General features: G+C 57.7%; 1 protein-coding gene across 2 annotated transcripts in view; it reads right to left on the bottom strand.

Annotated features, from left to right (window-relative positions):
- Window positions 1-1,392: 1,392 nt before the first annotated feature.
- USP36 (ubiquitin specific peptidase 36) overlaps window positions 1,393-18,852 on the bottom strand; it is a 35,754-nt gene continuing 18,294 nt past the window's right edge. Inside the window, exons 7-20 of one of the 2 annotated variants that reach the window (XM_032870476.1) lie at window positions 18,515-18,582; window positions 17,948-18,018; window positions 17,416-17,498; window positions 16,474-16,585; window positions 13,366-13,506; window positions 12,782-12,882; window positions 11,953-12,091; window positions 8,592-9,254; window positions 7,810-7,937; window positions 5,413-5,982; window positions 4,812-5,023; window positions 2,690-2,791; window positions 1,953-2,068; window positions 1,393-1,562 (exon numbers count right to left, since the gene is read on the bottom strand). In XM_032870476.1, coding sequence (XP_032726367.1) covers window positions 1,431-1,562; window positions 1,953-2,068; window positions 2,690-2,791; window positions 4,812-5,023; window positions 5,413-5,982; window positions 7,810-7,937; window positions 8,592-9,254; window positions 11,953-12,091; window positions 12,782-12,882; window positions 13,366-13,506; window positions 16,474-16,585; window positions 17,416-17,498; window positions 17,948-18,018; window positions 18,515-18,582 — 2,638 coding nt within the window. In that variant the 3' untranslated portion in view covers window positions 1,393-1,430. The remainder of the gene's footprint in view (window positions 1,563-1,952; window positions 2,069-2,689; window positions 2,792-4,811; window positions 5,024-5,412; window positions 5,983-7,809; window positions 7,938-8,591; window positions 9,255-11,952; window positions 12,092-12,781; window positions 12,883-13,365; window positions 13,507-16,473; window positions 16,586-17,415; window positions 17,499-17,947; window positions 18,019-18,514; window positions 18,583-18,852) is intronic. The other variant, XM_032870475.1, reaches the window with a different exon arrangement.

The raw sequence follows: 18,852 nt of genomic DNA, 5'->3' as shown, positions 1-18,852 counted from the left end.
TATGTCCCCACCCCTGCCCCGTGAAGGATACTTTTCTCTGATCCTCCCCGCCCCCAGGCCCCGAGCAAGAGGCAAGGCTCAGGTGACACAGGGGGGCCAGGCCAGGCCATTGGGGGCCTCAGGCCACAAAGAACCACTGTGGAGGACGGACGTCCACGTCAGATGCCTGTCTGTGTCCACTTCCAACGTTCTGGATGAGAGGACGCGGAGACATCTGTCCGCGGAGTGGCTTTTGGACTGATTGCTACACCCTCTGCGACTGGGTCGTGGGTCTGTTCTCTGGAAAATGTCACCTTCACCGAGGGTTTCCGTATTTATTGAATTACGAGTTCGCACGCACAGCTTGAGCAAGAAAAAGAACGACTGCGAGGGTACAATCAGCTAGACTCGGGCGCGCTCACAAAACAGAGCAAAGCAAGCCGGTGTCGCAGCTCAGGGAAAGGGAACGTATTGCTGACAGAAGCCACAGACCGCGTCACAACGAAAGTCTCTGTTAAGTAATAAAATAAAAGGATTCTACCCCAAGACCACCACCTCGAGAGCCCCATGGGTCGTGGCAGCTGCAGGGGAAGGGATGGCGAAGCCGCCTCAGCATCGGCAGCCGCGGGAAAGGCAGCGGCCCGCCATCGCCCCCCTGGCCCCAAAAGAGCCTTCGCTCTCCAGAGACGGTCTCAGTCCTTGCGAGGGAGGGACGTGCCGCCGGCGCCCCGGGGCTTCCGTGCTGAGGGCACAGCTAAGGCAGAGACAGCAGCGCTGGCCGCCAGCAGCGGGGCACGGGCAGCCCCCGAGAAGAGCCCGGCGCGCACTGCTGTCACCCCGCGGGCACCTGCTCGCTTGACGACACGTGGGGAGGAACGCGGCCACCGCCCCCTGCTCCTGCCCGGAGACCACACGCAAGGCGGTCCAGGCTCCCGGCCAGTGGGCTGCCGCCCGCTCCACACATCACTGTAGGGTCGTCGCGGCGATGCCAGAGGTCCTGACGCGGCGAAGCCCAGCTCCGCGGCCACGGGGCAGCTCGATCCTCAACCAGGCCGCTCCTCGGTTCACATGGGCGGTGCCCAGGATGCGCCACGCATCTCCGGAGGCTGTGGGGTACACGACATTGCTCCTGACGAGGGACGAGACCCCGGGAGCCCCCCAACACCCCCGAGCGCCCGTCGGGACAACACGCAGCATTAGATGGTGCTCGGAACACACCCGCTCCTGCCCCACACACCGCACACACCTGCGTGCGCCAGACGCTCGCGCCCCAGGCCAACGCGCACCTCACCACACGCGTGCCACACACTAACGTACACCTCAGCACACCTACCACATGCTAACACACACACACACACACACACACTCTGGACTCCCCCCACCAATACACACACAAACACTTAACACCCCCAGCCCCTCCCCCGCACTAACCCACCTCGACAACAGCCACGTCAGCGGCGGTAGCTGAGGCTGGTAGCCTTGGCCGGGTGAGTCACAGACCAAAAGTTCCGTCTGCTCTGAAGTTTCTGGAAGGCGTTGTAGGTTCTTTTCTTCTCTCTTTTGAACTTTTTCACTTTCTTTTCCTAATAAAAAAAACCCAGCGTCACCATTGCCAAAGAGGGCTCTCCCCTGGTCCCCGCGCCTCCTTGTAAAGGCTTCTTGGGTGGGGGACACGATTCTCAATGTGCTACAGAACCAACCGGCTTACTCTCGTAAGCCTGAGGGAGGGTCACCGCTGTCCCCACCCCGCTGACAAAGGAGCAAGCCGCCAGGACAAATGCCTCGTCCACGGCCACAACGTTCTCAGGGGCCAGACTGGCATCTGAGCCAGCAGCCTGCCTCCCGTGGTCCCTAACCACTTTGCAGCGTCACTGCCACTCCAAACGGCCGCAAAGGGTCAAGTCCTCCCTGCCGGGCCCTGAGCGGGACCGCCATGACTGCCACATCACGCCAGATCCAAGCACAGCCCGTACCTTCCCTCGATCGAACTCTTCGTCCCAGTCATCGGTGACCGTGGCTGTGCGGGCCCACGCGCTGTCCTGAATGGCATCCTGACTGATGGCCGACACCTCGCCGCCCCACGTCAACACTGCAAAGCAGACACCGAGTGTTGGCAGCTTCATGCACTTGCTTCCAGAACGTTTACGACCCGCGCTGGCCGACGCCTGATACATTTGGCGCGGTCGAGGGACACCTTTCGGTGAAATGGACCACGCAGAGGAGGATGAGGGAGGGCAGGGTGGTCTCCGCGTGCAGGACAGTGGTCTGTCCCTTAAGCACACACGTTGTCCGCTCTGCACCACCGGCCCCCAGTTAAGCTCCTTTCAAACCCGTGCGCTCGTTGGAGACAGAAGTCACGTTCCCTCTCCAAGACGAAGGACAAACACACACCATCCCCAGTGATTCCCATCCACTCCCTTCCCACGCCGGCCCTCACTGCCCAGAGGCTTGGGTTTGCTCTCCACACCCCCGCCCACACCCCCAGGAGGCAGCATTCTGGACCTTCCGCAGCAAAACCACCCTCAGGGCCTGGTTCTGCACTTTGTGCAACGGCCACAGCTCAGGAAGGTTCTCAGCTGACATTCCTCTCCCCGTCCCTAAAGCCCGGTGACCCCCTACCCCAGGACCACGGCACAACGGGTCCATTCCCGACCTCTGTGCGGCCCCATGAGTGAACCGTAGCACAGAAGTTCTTTCTCAAAAGCAGTACCTTTCCTCCCGTAAGCTTTATCGGACGAATACTTGAGCAGCTCCCGGAGCACGTCGGACTCCCGCTCTCTGTCCCAGGACCCAAGGGGAGCCGGGGCCTGCCCTGCAACCAGAGAACACTTAGGTCCACACGCCTCTGACGGGGCCCTCGATTACTTCTCAAGGGGGGCTACCGTCCAAATCAGCTCTCGGAAGAGCCTAAACCCTACCCCCACCCAAGACTGAAAGCCAGCAACCAGCAGTGTGAGCCCTCCATCTGGTGCAGGAAGAGCGAGAATGAGCTCCAGGGGGATCCCACCCCTCCCACAGGGAAGCGGCCAGGAAAAAAGTGGCCGGAACTGGAGGAAATGACAAAGTGCTGTTGTCACCACAGCTTCCAGGGAGGCTATCTTCCAGCCATGTCCTGGAAGAGCCTGGCCACCACGGACGGCTGGATGCTGACAGCAGAGACCACCCGCCTCAATTTCCAGAAATGACTGTCTGCCTGGTCCTGGGCCCTGCCTGGTCCCCGCTAACCACCTACAGCTGCTAGAACGGGCTCCCCTCCCTCAGCAGGAACCTGACCTTGCTCTCCATGCCTCCAATGTTTCAATGACCCCATGACCTTCATGCCCAGTGTCTAGTGCGATGCCCCACCACCAGTCCCTGCTGCCCTCTCCAGCCCCTCGCCCCGCACTCCATAGCACAGCACAGCCCGGTGGTAACGCGGGGCTGCCCACGACGCTCTCTCCGTGTCTGGGCTGGGAATGCCCTTCCCCGCGGACACAACTCTTTCACTAGTCAGGACGGAGAGCAAACAGAGGAGGGGCTGGACCCCCGCAGCCCGAGCACCTGCACCGGGCAGTGGGCCCTGAAGCCCGGGCAGCACCCCCACGTGGTCGGTGGCTAACGAAGCGGGCGCCGGGGGCTCATGCCCACCGCTGGTCTGCTCTGGCGCGACCTTTGAGCAGCCTCTCTTCCAAGACCGGCCGCGTTCCTCCTTGCCCAGTGGTAGCGTTTCATCATGGGATTTTTTTTTTTTTTTTAAGATTTACTTGAGAGAGAGAGAGAGGGACAGCACCAGCGGGACAGGCGGAGGGAGAGAGGGAGTCCCAGGCAGACTCCGTGCCGAGCCTGGACCCCGACATCACGGCCTGAGCTGGAACCAAGAGCTGGATGCGTAACTGACTGCACCCCCTGGGGTGCCCCTTGTCATGGGATTAATGTTAAGTCACAGGCTCATCTATCAGGAGTCCGACAAACACACACCATCCCCAGCAGCCTGTCGCCCGCACACATGCTGACACAGCTGGCCCCCAGGCTGTGCAGCAGACCTCGCAGCAGCGCGGCCACGCCAGGTCCCTGCCCCAGCAGGGGTGAGCGTCTCTCCCCTTCGCTTAACGGACACTGTATCAGGAGAGCCCAGCTGAGCCTGGTCAGCCCTGGAGGAAACAACCAGGAAAAGTCACTCGGCCACGGGGGAGCAGCCCAAGCACTGCAAACCGCAACAGCGTGAGGCCACACTGTCTTCAGAAAGGCCCAACTTGCGGCACTGGGGTGGCTCAGCCAGCTCAGGTCGTGATCTCAGGGTCCTGGGATGGAGCCCCGCATCGGGCTCCCTGCTCAGTGGGGCCCTCTCCCTCTGCTGTGCTCTCGCAAATAAATACAACCATACACTTGATCTTAGCCAAAATCAAATAAATACAATCTTAAAAAAAAAAAAAAAAGGCTTATCTATTAAAACGGGCAGTGGAAGATTAACTTCTGAACCCAACCTTTCAAGTTCAAGAATCACAGGAAAAACTCCAGGCTGGATGGCCCAGGACTCCTCCAAATAGGAAAGTTTAGGCAGAAGCGTGTTGAATCAGAAGAAACACTATGTTCTCAGAACATCTGGAGTTCAAGCGTCCCCTAGGTTTTCTCTCGGAGTGGTCTCGGCTGACTGCCTCGCCAGATGGGGAAGCTGTGACCCACAGGGCACACAGCCTAAGGGGACGGACGCAGGGCAGAGGTAAGAGGTCTTTCCGGCCCTTCCCCTGCACTACACCTACTCTAGCCTTATGGCAGGGCCGGGCACAGGTGTCCCCCCGGGTGCCCCTCCCCGCCACCCTGGCCCCCCACCCCTGCTCCTCACAAGTGCATACCGGCTCCGCTCCCGGGACGCCTGCCGTTCGGAGGTGGGGAGGGCGGGCTACCAGGGAGAGCAGAGTCCCTCTGCCTCTCGCCCCTGCCGGCTTCAGGATGCTCATTCTCTTCTACTTCCTGCCATGACTCCTGCTGTCTTTTTTTCTTTTTCTTTTTCCTTGGAGACGCTACAGTGGCCTCCAGTTCGATGACGTCCGAGGGAGAGCAGCTCCTGGGAGGTCAGAGTCAACAGTCAGTTCCGGGCAAACTGAGGGTGAGTCGGGGTTCAGGTCGCTACCTTCGAACTCCCAACTGGCACGGGCCTCAACCGCACAGAAGAGCCACCCCGAGCGCACCCCACAGACCCGAGCAGGTAAAAGCACGCCCACGGTCCGAGGGCCACCGTCAAGCCTGAGAGAGGTCAGAAAGAGAACCCCACAACTGCACCAAACCCAGGCGAGTCCTCCAGGCCAGAGGACGCGGCCGCAACGCCTGCCGATCCCGGGGCAGGTGACCCGCTGCACCACACTCACGTGCCCGTCCAGGAAGCCTGGCCAGCTCGCTGGGTCTCCAGACCGCCCACCTGGGACAGACGCGGGGCCACCTGGCTCCCGAGCTCACCTGTGCCACGGCGGGTCCCGCTGGAGGCCGTCTCCCGCACCGAGGCCCTCCGTGCCCTTCCGTCGCCGCTTCTTGCTGCTCACGGGGTGGCCGTCAGTCACGCTTCCCACCTGCCGGCCATTGTCCGGCAGCCGTCCGCCCTCGTCCTCTAGTCTGTCAGTGGGCACCTCTGCCCGGGCCTCCTTCCCGCGCTCAACGCTCTGGGGCTGCCTCTGCCCCTCCTGCAGGGGGGAGGCGTCCAGGGCCTCCGTGCGCTTCCTCTTCCTCCTTCTCCTCTTCCCCGGAGAGGCTGTCGTGGCTGTGCACATCTCTGAGTCCTGCCCCTGGCTCTCTCCCCTGCGGTTCCTCTTCCTCTTCTTACAGAGGCCCCGGGGGGACTTGCTGGCCTCTGGCAGCTGGTGTGAAGGGGCCTGGAAGCCCCCATTGGCCTGAGGTGGGGGAGCAGAGGCAGAGGAGCAGCTCTGTGGGTCTGACGTCCCGAGAGGTTGGGGGCTACTGGACAGTGACACGGAGTGGGGACCGACGGGGAGCTTCAGGTGGCTGGATGGTCTGGGAGCAGGTGAAAGCGCCCTGTGGGGGGACACACTGCTCTGACGCACAGGCAGGCCCCTCCTGCCCACCCGCAGCCCCTGCCCGTCCAGCCAAGGATTTCCAACCGTCCCTCCTCACCGCGGGAATCTCAGAGACACGTAAATTACACCAACTTCGAAGAGAGAGAAAAGTTAAATTCTACTTTACTGAAAATCAAAGTTAACAAAAATCAGAACCTTTTAGTTTCCTGTCACCAAGTAGTTCAAAGTATTTTTCCAAACCTGAGTTACTGAGTTTCTTTTTTAAAACATTTATTTATTTTAGAGAGAGCGAGGGAGAGAGCAAGCATGAGAGCAGGGGAGGGGCACGGGGAGAAGCAGAGCGAACCCCTAGTCCCTGTTGAGCCCAGAGCCCGAGGCAGGACTCCATCTCACAACCCTGAGATCATGATCTAAGCTGAAATCAAGAGTCAGCCACTAAACCGTGCCACCCAGGCGCCCCTAACTCACGTTTTTTATTTCCGGCACAAGGGTTAGAAGAAACTTCTCTAAGTTCACCCACAGGCCTCAAAGTGTTCACCCCGTGATGAAGAGGGGCCAGCACGGGCCTATATACTGTGCACTCGGACTCCCCTCTAATTCAGGGGCTCTGGAAAATCAGGGAAACGGACTCTACAGCCCATCACACCGTGAGACGAGGTGGGGCAGGACGGGCACACTGTCGGGTTAGGCTCTGTGACCCGCCTCTCGGCAGATGGGACCTTGAAAGAGTTAACCTTCTGCTCTAGGCCTCGTGCTTCTCATATGTAACCGAGTGACAGTAACGCTGACCTCAAAGGGTTAATAGAATCAAACAGGACTGTCGTGACCTCAGCTAGGACAGACGCCCAGACAAACTGCAGTATTCCCTATACTGTTTTCTGGGAAGCTTGAAAAAAAGACTGTATGTTGAAAAAGGAAAAAAAAAAAAACAAAACCACAGTAAATATCTCACACACTTAAGGACCTACCACGTGTAAAAATACCGTGCTGGGTCCAGACTGAGTGTGCGGGCGAGAGAGGCCAGGGATGGGGGCGGCCCATGGTGGCCGGATGGTGGGGAGGACAAATCAGCGCCCAAGGCAAATAGCAAACCACCCAAACCACCTCCCAGCCTCGCCCAGCTTCCTCTCTCCCTCCCTCCCTCCCTCCGCAGCTGCCAGAGCCTCCCGCCGCGGCCCCTGGGCAAGCAGGTGACAGTAACTCAGCTGTTGCCACCCTGAGGGATATGAGCATCCCCACGTGTGACAGGACTGGAGGTACATCTGTTGGGAGTCTGAACACGGGTCCCGGAGAGCCACTGCTCCCCACTCTGGACGCTCGCCCAACGCCCTGCAAGCCAGTGTGAGGGGACAGTTGGGGGAGCCCCCGCAGGGAGACAGAGGGGAGCCTGGGGAGTGCCGGTGGGAGAGACACAGTGATACCGGCAGCAAGAAGACAACCCTCAGCGGGGCACAGGACTCTGGGTTCGCACAGGGTCCTCCTGGGACTCCTGCCCTCCCCTCCTACTCAGGAGTCCTGTCTCGAGGCCGGGGAGAGACTCCAGGGCACAACTGCATCCCCACACGGACCCGGCAGGTGGATGGAAAATGAAGACAAAAGTGAAAAGATCAGGACCGTAGACAGCAGGCTGCCTCCGACCGGCCGGAGCTTCTCTGCCCGATGGAGAGAGAAAACAGGAAGGAGTCGGTGCAGGACCCGCCCTGTACCTGTCCACCGGCGCACCACTGTCCGTCCTGCCAGGCTGGAGACCATGTGTCCTCACCAGCCAAGCGCACGCTAAGCACAGGGGGGAGCGGCCGGCCCGGGGCCTGCGCCCACGGCTCACCTGATTGCACAGACGGGCCAGGAGGCGGCGGCGACGGGGTGAGTGGTTTTCCTGGGGTAGGTGAGGTCGGACAGTGGAGAGAGGGGCGGACGGAGGTCATTGCCGGCTGCCCTCCGCAGGGTGCTGGCCTGCAGTTATCGACATAAATAAAAACTTGGTGGTCTAAAAGAGGTCGCCGTGAGTGAAGAGGGAAAATAAAAATAAACAAATAAATAAAAACAAAAAATAAAAATGAAAGAGCCCAGAAAGGATGATGAGGGGACAGAAGGAGGAAAAAAGGGGGGAGGTGGGGGAGGGGAATGGTAGAAGAAGAATCAGAAGTGTTTTTGGTTAGAAACAAAAAGGAAAAAAGGAAGGAAATTTAAACAAAAATCTCAGCACAATTACATCACCGAGCTTCACGCCGCACACACAGGTGCCAGCCAGCCCGTGGCCCTCACGCCCCCGAGCTCAGGTTCCCTGCCAAGCCCACTGCACCTGCCCCATCTTCCCCTTGAGGCTCCTCTAGGAGATTCTGTCTACGGACAAACACGGGGACCTGCCGCCTCTCCCCAACCTCCAGCAGCCGCCCGGCGTGTGGATCACATCAGGGTCCCCCCAAAGCCCCACCTTGGCCCCCGGATAGCCCTGTGTCATCTGCAAATGCCTACACGACCCCCATTCCTCCGATCGGGGGTGGCCAAGGGCCCGGACACGATTCACCCCCCTCCCCAGACTGAAACCAAACCTGCTCTGTGGGCCCTAAAGACACACTTCCGGCGGGCAGGCTCCCATACACCCACCTTCTTGGCAGAAAGGGCCAGTTTTTTGGCGGGTGGAGGAGACATGCTGTTTGCGGCCTCGGCGGTGGTGCTGCTCAGGACAGGGGCCTTGGGCTTAGCCACTCTGGAGTCGTCTCCGTCCGGCAGTGCTCTGTGTGTTCCCTGAGAATCCCCCAAGCGGGTAGCTCCGCTCTCGGGTGCTTGGGGGCCCTTGGCGGGGTCGCTGTTGGCACAGCGGCCCGGGCTGGAGCTGCAAGAGCCCCTCCCGTGGAGCTCGCGGTTCTCGCCGCCCGCCCTGGGCCCGTGCCCGTTGGCAGTCACTCCGGCCGGGAGCCTCGGTGAGGTAGAGAGGGCGGCAGCCCTGCCGTCCCAGGAGCCCTGCCTGGGGCTCTGGCTCCTGCTGCCGTTCCCGCTGCTGGTCCCGTGGAACCCCTGAGCAGCTTTGCGTGACGGGGAGAGGGGACGCAGGGGAGTCGATTTCTTGACTTTCTTTCCAGCCTCATCCGGAGAGGTTGGTGTTGGGGGGGGTGTTTTGGAGAGTCGGGGGGAAGGGGCCCCCACGGACAGCTTCAGAGGAACGTATCCATTCTGAGACTTCAGACTCGACACGGAGCCGTTTCTGGAAACGGGCACACCAACCTCCTCGGGGGCCGGCGGCTTCTTCGTCGGCAGCGAGTCCGGTCGCTGGAGGAGAGCAGAGCAGAGGACACGATCACGTCCTGGAGGGAGCGTGTGCCGGCGGCTCCCCAAGAGGTCGGAGCAGCCTGTGCGGCGGGCGCGGTCCCCGCCAAGAGCCCAAGACAGGTCATCTACACGGACACCCGGGAAAGGCTCTGTGGCTGCGTTGGGCGCTTCTGGTACCCTGTGAGCTGTGTGCGCAGGGCGTGCATCTGTACAGGCCCCTTTACTGACAGCAGGATGTTTTTTGTCAGGAGCAAAACAACACAAAAAAAGTATAAAGGAAAAAATAAAAGCCCCAGAGTGGCACCTACTGCCCAACATGAGCACTGACGGGCCCGCCCGCACCGTCTGCTCTGGAGCGGCCCTGCTCTCCGCAGCAGCTCTGGCCCGCACGGCTGCGCCCAGTTCCACCCACGGCTCCCCAGAGCAGCTTCCCACGTGCTCCCGGTGAAGGTCATTCATGTCTGACCGATACCCACCTTGCCGCATGACGTCTCCCCGACCTGGCCGGTCTCCAGCTGCCGCGGGAGCGGATGGCGCCCTGTCCTCCACTCACCCAGCTCTGAGTCCTGGCTCTACTGAAACGCTCCCCACGGCCCGGGTCTGTGCTGCTCCCCACCCCTGCCTCCCGCCTAGTGCAGGGTCTCCCAGAATCAGAGCTTAAGAACCATTTGGTTGCTGAACATCTGGTTGAACCGAGCACCGAGGGACTAACGCTTTTCCCCTACTTAGGAAATTCCATGCTCGCTTCCTGGGGGGCCCCTAGGCTACAGCGCGGGGCGCCGGCACTCCCCGCGCAGGGCACCTGCTGTCCTCTCCCTGCGGACGGGGAGGGAGCGCTCCTCCAAAATCTCTGCTAAGTCAGCGCCACGGCTGGCTCTCGGTGCACCAACCCTCGCACCCTGTCATCTGAGTTCATCCGAACTAGTCCTTTACGTGCTAGGTACAGGCACCTTTTGTTGTACTTGCTGCAGATATTTTTACAAGTTTTTTTTTTATTTCTAATGTATCATGTACAAAAATTCAAATTTTCATTTATCCAGTTCCTTTCTTGTCTTTCTATACTTTCTTACAGTTTTCTCTGTTCTGGAGGCTTACTGAGAATTCACTTCTACTTTCCTCCAAGTTTCTTCTCTTTCTTTTCCTCTATTTTTAAAAATAACTTATCTTTTACTACTACATTCTTTCTAAAGAGAACACATCTTGGGGCGCCTGGGTGGCTCAGTCAGTTAAGCGTCTGCCTTTGGCTCAGGTCACAATCTCCGCGTCCTGGGACCCAGCCCCATGTCCGGCTCCCTGCTTGGCTGGGAGCCTGCTTGTCTCTCTCCCTCTGCCCATGCTCTCTTTCTCAAATAAATAAATAAAAACTTAAGCAAAAAAAAAGACAGACCACGTCTTCCTGCTGCACTGTAAAACTTCTTGTCATGCAAACATTTAACTTTATGGAACTTACACTATGTCATTTAAAGTAAAATGGCTTTTGGGGCGCCTGGGTGGCTCAGTGGGTTAAAGCCTCTGTCTTCGGCTCAGGTCAGGATCCCAGGGTTCTGGGATCAAGCCCAGCATCGGGCTCTCTGCTCAGCAGGGACCCTGCTTCCTCCTCTCTTTCTGCCTACTTGTGATCTCTGTCAAATAAATAAACAAAATCTTTAAAAAAAAAAAAAAAAGTAAAATGGCTTTTGTGCAAATACAGTGTGTGTGACACATTATCTTTGCAATGCAAACGTGCGTGGCCAGTGGCGTGGCCCCGTGGTACTGACTCCCAGTCTGGAACACAGTGACAACCCCCTTGGCCATCAGGCCATGGCTTTTCCTCGCCACACTCAATCCCAACGCCTCTATTTCTCATGCACTGGGAGGGAAATGCGGGATTTGCATAAGGACTAATGCCCTGCGGACCATGAAGGCCCTGTGGCCAGCATTAGGATCTGACCTTCAGACTGAAAGGAAAGAATCAGACACAGACCAGACGGCGAAAAGGACCAATCTGTTTTTGAGTTACAAGAACTGTGTTGTAGTAAGGAAACCACTCACTACTTTGCTAATAAAACTGATTTGTAGTAGAAAAATTCAAATACACACAAAAACAACTTCCAACAAAAATAACTTGAAAATGAGGATATTTCCCAACTGTTAACCTTTTACCACACTAGCTTTCTTGCTCACTCACTCCACGTGTCTACACACGTATGTGTGACGTTTCTCTTCCGAACCATCTGAATGTATTTTAGACATGATGTCCCTTTACTCCTACTCCTACGTATGCCCATGTACGTTCCTAAGAACGAGGACGTTTTCTTAACACACCCGCAACATAATCATCAAAAGCAGGAAATGAACACTGCTAGAGACTTCCCACATTTTCAATACTAAACTGTAAGGATAAAAAACACTTCTTCCCAGATGCTTCGGATTGAGTGCGCATAGCAGCTGGCCCGGGACAGGGGCACGCTGAGCCACCGTCTGGTCCGCTCACTGGCCAGGTTTTCTCATCACTGTGTCTCCTCCCACCGCCCTCTCCATCCCTGATGTCAGCTCCTGACCAATTTGAGAGAGAACATGGAATAAAACAGGACACACTGAGCTTTCCTTCCGTCAGGCTGAGTACCCGAGCATAAAGAGGTCTGGGGGCCCCACGGTCCCCTGATAGGCACAGACAAGAAGGTCCGCTGCATAAACAGAGATCTTTTGAAACATGTACCTTTCCAGTCAGCGGGGAGCCAACGCTCCCATTGCCAACGTTCTTCTTCAAATGGTCGGGACCCACACCTGGACGGCCGGGAGGGGAGGAGATAGTCCTGGGGAAGGAGCCATCAGGACTCTTCTTCGAGCCTGGAATTCTGTCAAAGGAAGAAATTGGAGTCGGAGATCTCTTACCGAAGCCACAGAGGTGTCCCCAGAGAACCCCGACTCCCCAGGCGAGCTTCTCTGAATTCCCACGCTGCCCTGGCAACAGCGCGGGCGTGTCACGGAGCCCCAGAGATGGGCCACGCAGCTGAGGGTCCTCTGAGATGGGATTCTCGCTTTACCAGAAAGCCAGGGACCCCTGAGTCGCTGCGCCCAAATTTAGCAGAACAGCTAAGAAGCAGTAAAAAGGCCTTCAGCCTCCATGTCCTCTGATCTCCAGGTCACTGACGACTGGCCCCAAGGGAAGGTACCTGGCCGCGACCTCCTGGCTCTGGCAGGGCCCCTCACGGCCACAGAGGAAAGTGCATCGGTGCCGTCCACACACAACGCATCTCGTTTGTGGCAACAGCAGAAAGAGGTAACTTCCCGTTTCTATTCCACATCAGCTCCGTGTGGAGCAGGCGGAGGGAGTCCTGCGGACCTTCCCAGAGGCACTGGCTGTCGCTCAGCTGGGCTGGCGTGGTCGAGAAGAGCACTTCCCCGGGGACACTCCCAACACCCCCGAGACATGACCAGGACGAGAGCCGCCCGTTCCCCTCCCGCGTCTCCACTGCGCCCACACAGCAGCAGGCTGGGGAGTGCAGAGGGCCAGCGCTCACGGGCCGAGGGCAGGCGTCACTCACCGCAGATAGAAGAGCACGTAGGCCTGCTGGTTCAGAACCACCTTGATGTTGCTGGAATGCACCAAGGAATCGTTCATCTGGTACCACTGTCCGCTGCTTGCCTGCAGCAGCACAGGGCGCGGGAGGACAAAATGGGACGATCAGCATGCATCCCATAATCCTTAGTTTTTAAAGAAAGAACTAAAAAATCTGTGGAGAAATGCCGCATCTCTCCACGTGCTAATGAGTGAGCAGCAGAATGTCTCACGCTCACCCGGCTCTGAATGGGACCACGAAGTGCGCTTTGAACCCCTGTTCCTTCCTGGTGCCCCAACAGGTGTGAGCTTTCCCCTTGAAGGGTATTTCAGGTCTGCATGGCCCAGCATCTCCCACCAATATCCCTGGGCTCCAGCATCGGGCCCCGGAAGCAGCCCTCTCTGGCGTCCCATCCGAGGGCAGGGGCACTACAGCTCCTGGTGGGATGGGCTTTGAAGACATCCTTGCCCTCCATTCCCTGAGGCAACAATGGACCCCCGCACACGACGACACGGAGGCCACATCTGGAACTGCACCAAGAGGAACCACCCGCACGTGGGGCCGCTGACCTTCACATAGCAATAGTAGTGGCCGGCGTGGCAGCTGTAGCCTGAGTGGACCAGGACCGCATACAGCCCGTACATGACAGGCTCTCCACTGCTCTGGGACATATACGGACGGATGTTCAGGAACTCTGGATAGCCCACATCCTGTAGGGAAAGCCAAGGATAAGGCAATGAAAATTCATCCGTGGGGGAAAGGGTCACTTCACCCGCTCCAGCCACATAAAATGCACGACTCCTCGGCTGGTCTTGGATCATCTGGGGGCAACCGGGCCTGCGGCAACGCTGTACCAAGAAGCCCCCTGGTCAAAGGTTAAAGAACAGGAGGCAACCAACCAGCCAACCAACTGACGTGAAACCCTATCTTATCGTCCCATGAAGAGCTGCACGACCTACTCCTTTCCCTGCTCCACATCCACGGCCACTGTCACCCCATGCAGGCCCCACGGGTAAGGTGAGAGGAACAGCTCAGGCCCTCCCCACCACTTGAGGAACAGGGAGGCGACGCCCGGGTCTGGGTCTTCAGAGAAAAAGGCGATCAGTCCACAGAGCCAACGATCACGGTAAGTCAGAACTACAGCTGCGTGGGTCGGGACAAAGGTCATGCCAGAGTTTACTTCTAAATTTGGCAATTTTTCCGGCCCCTGAGTGGCTCAATTAAGTGTCTACCTTCAGCTCAGGTGATGATCCCAAAGTTCTAGGACCAAGTTCTGCATCGGGCTCCCCACTCGGTGGGGAGGCTGCTTCTCCCTCTAAGTCTCTCCCCCTCATGCTCTCTCTCACGCTCGATAGATAAATAAATAAATGAATAAATAAAATCTTAAAAAAAAAAAAAACCACCTGACAATTTTCAAAGGGAAGTATTTTCAAATATTATTTTTGAATGGTAAGAGATCTACCTTCGTTTCTGTCTATACGCGCTTTAAAGAAAAAGATTCTTTTGAAAGAGAGAGCAAGCAAAGAGTGACAAAGGGAGAGGGAGAGAGAAATTTCAGCACATTCCTTGCTGAGCTCAGAGCCAGATGCAGAGCTTGATCTCAAGACCCTCAGATCACAACCTGAACTGAAAACAAGAGTCTGATGCTTCACTGAGCCACCCAGGCACCCTACACATTCTGACTTTGTAGAAATGAAGTCTAGGGGTGCCTGAGTGGCTCAGTGAAGTGTCTGCCTCAGGACATGATCTCGGGGTCCTGGGATCGAGCCCCACATCGGGCTCCCTGCTCAGTGGGGAGCCTGCTTCTCCCTCTGCCCCACCAGCTGCTCCCCTGCTTGTGCTCCCTATCAAACAAAATCTTTTAAAATAAATAAATAAACAGTATAATTTACGTAAACTGCAGAGCTCTTAGGGGTGCAGCTGGAAGAGTACCGCATGAATGTAACCCATATCCCATCAGGGCACAGACATCAACCCAGAAAACTCCCTCACGTGCTGCAGAATGGCCCCGTCTCAGACACCCACGGCTGTGATTTCTGTCGTCACTGATCAGCTCTGCCTGCTCTCAGCTTCACACCCGGACACACAGAGTACGTACTGTGCTGTCTAGCTTCTTTAGGCCCATATAGCATCTGCGGTATTGACCCTACGGACCTTCCTCCTTCCAGTGACAAATTCGAAGTCTCGAAAGCCAATATAGACAAGATCACGAACCCCAGTGTAATCTCGCCACATACAGGACGCCAAAAATCAGCTTCTCAAACTGTTCCCACGGAAAACTAGTTCCAGGGGATGTCAAGGTGAAACCACAACGATCTCATCGACCACCGGCGGCATCCCATTCCCTGATGCACTGCACACACGGTAGGATGTAAGCTCGTTCACGGTTAGTGAAACGAATGCATGAATGGACCCCACACAATTAACTTCAGAAAATTCTTCACAAGAGGCACCTGCGTGGTTCAGTCGGTTGAGCATCTGACCTCAGCTCAGGTCATGATCCTGAGGTATTCCGGGATCCTGGGATTGACCCCTGTGTCGAGCTCCCTGCTTGGACAAGAGTCTGCTTCTTCCTCTGTCACCCTCCCCTCTCCCCCGACTTGTGTGCACCCACTTGCTCTCTCTCTCTTAAATAAAATCTTAAAACAAAAACAAAACCTTGACAATAAAGCTCCCTCCTCCCGAAGATTCAAAATACAACACAGATGATTAATAAAGGCTCTGAGAAGGCCTGCAATTAAAAAAGGCCCTTCAGCTTGGCAGTTCCCAAACTCTGGTGAGCACAGACTGCTTTCAAAGTACAGCACAGTTTAAGTACAAAACACACTATCTTGTACACATATAGCTAACATTCTGCAGAAACCAGCGTGGGAAATGCTGATGTAGGCAAGCCCCTGCCACCGCCAGTGAGGAAGTGGAGGCTCTGACAAGTGCCCTGCCCCAAACCATCTAAGTCAGTTCTAACCACTTTTATGATATGACATCTTCTATCAAAACACCATTGTGCAGGACACCTGGTGAGCTCAGTTGGGGCAGCGTCCGACTCTTGATCTCAGGGTTGTGAGTTCAAGCCCCATGTTGGGGGTAGAGTGATGACTTAAAAAAATAAAGTAAAATAAATAAAATGCCATTGTACTGAAGAAAGTTTTGGCCCCGCCTTCCACAAAAAGCCACAGTGCACAACTGCATCTATGTTCACCACAGAACAGCACGCGGCAGAGGAGAGCCCCACAGTGCAGGGTCTGTGCTCATCCTTAAGGAAACCGTGAGCTTGTGTGTTGGGAACATGCCGCACATATGCAGAAGCTGGGAAAAATAAACTAGTTAAGACAGTGGTTCTTGAGGAGCATAGGGGGCTCCATCGTTAAGTGTCTGCTTTTGGCCGAGGTCATGATCCCAGGGTCCTGGGATCGAGTCCCGCATCGGGCTCCCTGCTCGGTGAGCCTGCCTCTCCTTCTGCCTGCTGCTCCCCTGCTTGTGTGCGCTCTCTCTCTGTCAAATAAATAAAATCTCTAGAATAAAGAAAAAAAAAGACAGTGGTTCTTGAACTTGACTGTGTGTGACAACCAGTTAGGGACTCTGCGAACACACAGACTCCTGAGCCCTGCCTTCAGAGATTTTCGGGCACTGGCTCTGGGGCGGTGCTGGGGCGACTGGACACCAGGGCGAAGGCTCACCTTCGTGATCTTCCCCCCACTGAAGTTGGCAAAGCGCTTGAGCGAGAGGGTTAAGACGTTGGATGTCCTGTGGATGGTGAAGCGCTTGCTGGCTGGGACCTTCTTCTTGCACCTGTGAGGAGGGCGCGTGGGAAAGGCTCGAGCCGGTGCTCGACAGCGGCGACACCTGCTGTCGGCACAGGGGCTCCCCGGCTGAGGCGCGCGCCGTGTACATCCTGAGCGAGACACAACCCCTGGGACTTAAGCGAAGGACAGCCGGCGCGGGGACCCAAGGACCCGGGGGGGAGCAGGACAGCGCAGAGCAACAAGGAAGCTGTTCCCCAGAGAACGCACTCGGTCTGACACACGGGCAGCAGCCCTGGGAGACCGCAGGGGCACCCGGAGCGGGGCTGGCCGAGCGAAAGCACCAAGAGTGACGGGGTGACCCGGGGGGGCGGGGGGGACGAAGGAGGGCACACAGCCTCTAGGGCACAGAGAGACGAATTACGGGGTGGGGGGGAGGCAGTGTTTTGGCGCGGGATGATAAACCTGAAAAGCGTAACTAAGGGAACTATTCTCCAGCGGCTGCAAATGAGCTGTTTGCCCACATGGGAAGCCTGCATGGCCCTCAGGAGACCCGGGCCCCGAAGGCAGCTCCCCCGGAACGCGGCACGGCAGAGCGGCTGGAGCGCGCGGCCACATGCGGTCTCCTCCCACGCTGGGCCAGACGTCCCCGGCGAGGGCGCTCCTGGTGCAGCCCATGGGCAACATACGCAGACGTTCTCAAGCAATGCCGCGGCTACCCGAGCCCCGTGCCCGCCGGGCCTTCTGCGTCAGGACCTACGCTCCGCTCTGGGGACAGGACGGCAGCCCGAGAAGTGGGGGGCGCGGCCACAAGAGGGTCAGGCAGGCTCCGGTGCTCCCGACGGCGGGTCCGCTTTGCCGGGGCAAAAGGAGACTTACTTGGCGCACATATAGGCGTTCTCTCCACTCAGGACATCTGGCTTCACGAAGAGTTCCAGAGCGCGCACGATGTTAGCGGCTTGCTGGGAGGACAAGCACAGGGGGCCGCGTCAACCCGAGGAAGAGGCGGATTCTGAACAGGCCAAGTGTAAGGTCTTTTCCAGGCTGAGGCAGCAAATCCCAGCAAGCAGCCCGCACCCCGGGCGTCAAGGCCCCCGCCCCGGCTGCAGCCAGAGGGCTGGAACTGGACGGGGACTGGCCTCCCCGCAGCCCCCATGCGAGCAGCTCTGTGTCCTGCCTCAACCGTGTGCTCGTGCCTCGGGACACGGAGCTGCACTTTATCTTCCTGTGTGAATGCGCCCAGGGAAAAGGTTAGAAATCCATGTGCAAAAATGGTGGCCCCTACCTTAAGGCAGGAGGATCTGCAGTATGTCCTTATCTGCCCAGTGAACGCGCCCTCACTGGCTCCCCCGCGCCCCCCCAGCCTCCCCGGCCAAGGACAAACACGACACGGCAGAGCCGTGGTCCGTACCCGGATCTCCAGTGCGACATCCAGGTAGGGGTCGTACGTGTCCGAGACGCTCTTGCACACCGAGCACTTCACTGCAACAGCACATGGAGGCGGTGGGGCGGCTGCAGGTGCCCCCAGCGCGCCACCCGCCATGTCCCCAAGACTTAGCCAGTCCCTCGTGAACCCCAGTGTCTGGAGAGCGGGCTCGCTGACAACCAGAGTCCACAAGGGAACGTCTGTCAAACCCAGCGCCTCATTGCCCAGCCCAGTGATGGACGTCCGTCACCGACCTGACCGTGGCCTTGGCAGCTCTGAGTACCCAGCTGGGTAAAGGCCATCCACGAAGAACTAAGGAACTCAGAGGAAAAACAATGCCACCCTCTTCTACCAATGCGGGACATTCTGCTCCAAACCTCCTCCCGGGAACAGCAACCCACGGGCAAGGGTGCATTTTAGAGGAAGCTGGGGCCACTGTGGCTACCCCAGGTCTGCCCGCCAGGAAGGGGCTCCACCTGGCCACGGACTCCTAGTCTCCCCTGGTTCATGTTCTTATCTTCGACAAAGAGGTAGAGAAAAGCCTTCACTTACCACGGGATCGGAGATAGCCTCCAAAAATTTGATGGACCAAAGTAGTCGCCTGTGTTTGACGATCCAACCTGGAAAGGAGGCCACAGCCTTCAAGAGAAAGACAGAAGGCAGCCCCCCGCCCCTTTCATCCCCACCCCAGCTCGCCCCTAGGGAATCCCACCACACAAGCATGGGTCTGATTCACGCGCCCTGGCTCTGGGCAGGCCCCCCGTTGTGCCACATCGCTCTGATGGGCCTGGCCCACCCCCCCACACACCACCTCAGACGTCCGAGATCCTCACCCTCTCCGCAGGCTCCTCGCCCCCCACTGCACGGGAACGAGCGGTCGGGGAAACGCA

The sequence above is a fragment of the Lontra canadensis genome, unplaced genomic scaffold (assembly GCF_010015895.1).
Source record: "Lontra canadensis isolate GAN:19392208 unplaced genomic scaffold, GSC_riverotter_1.0 scaffold41, whole genome shotgun sequence".
In the NCBI taxonomy this organism is placed as follows: Eukaryota; Metazoa; Chordata; class Mammalia; order Carnivora; family Mustelidae; genus Lontra; species Lontra canadensis.
Note: the sequence above shows the minus strand (reverse complement) of the source record. Positions and strands in the feature narration are given on the sequence as shown.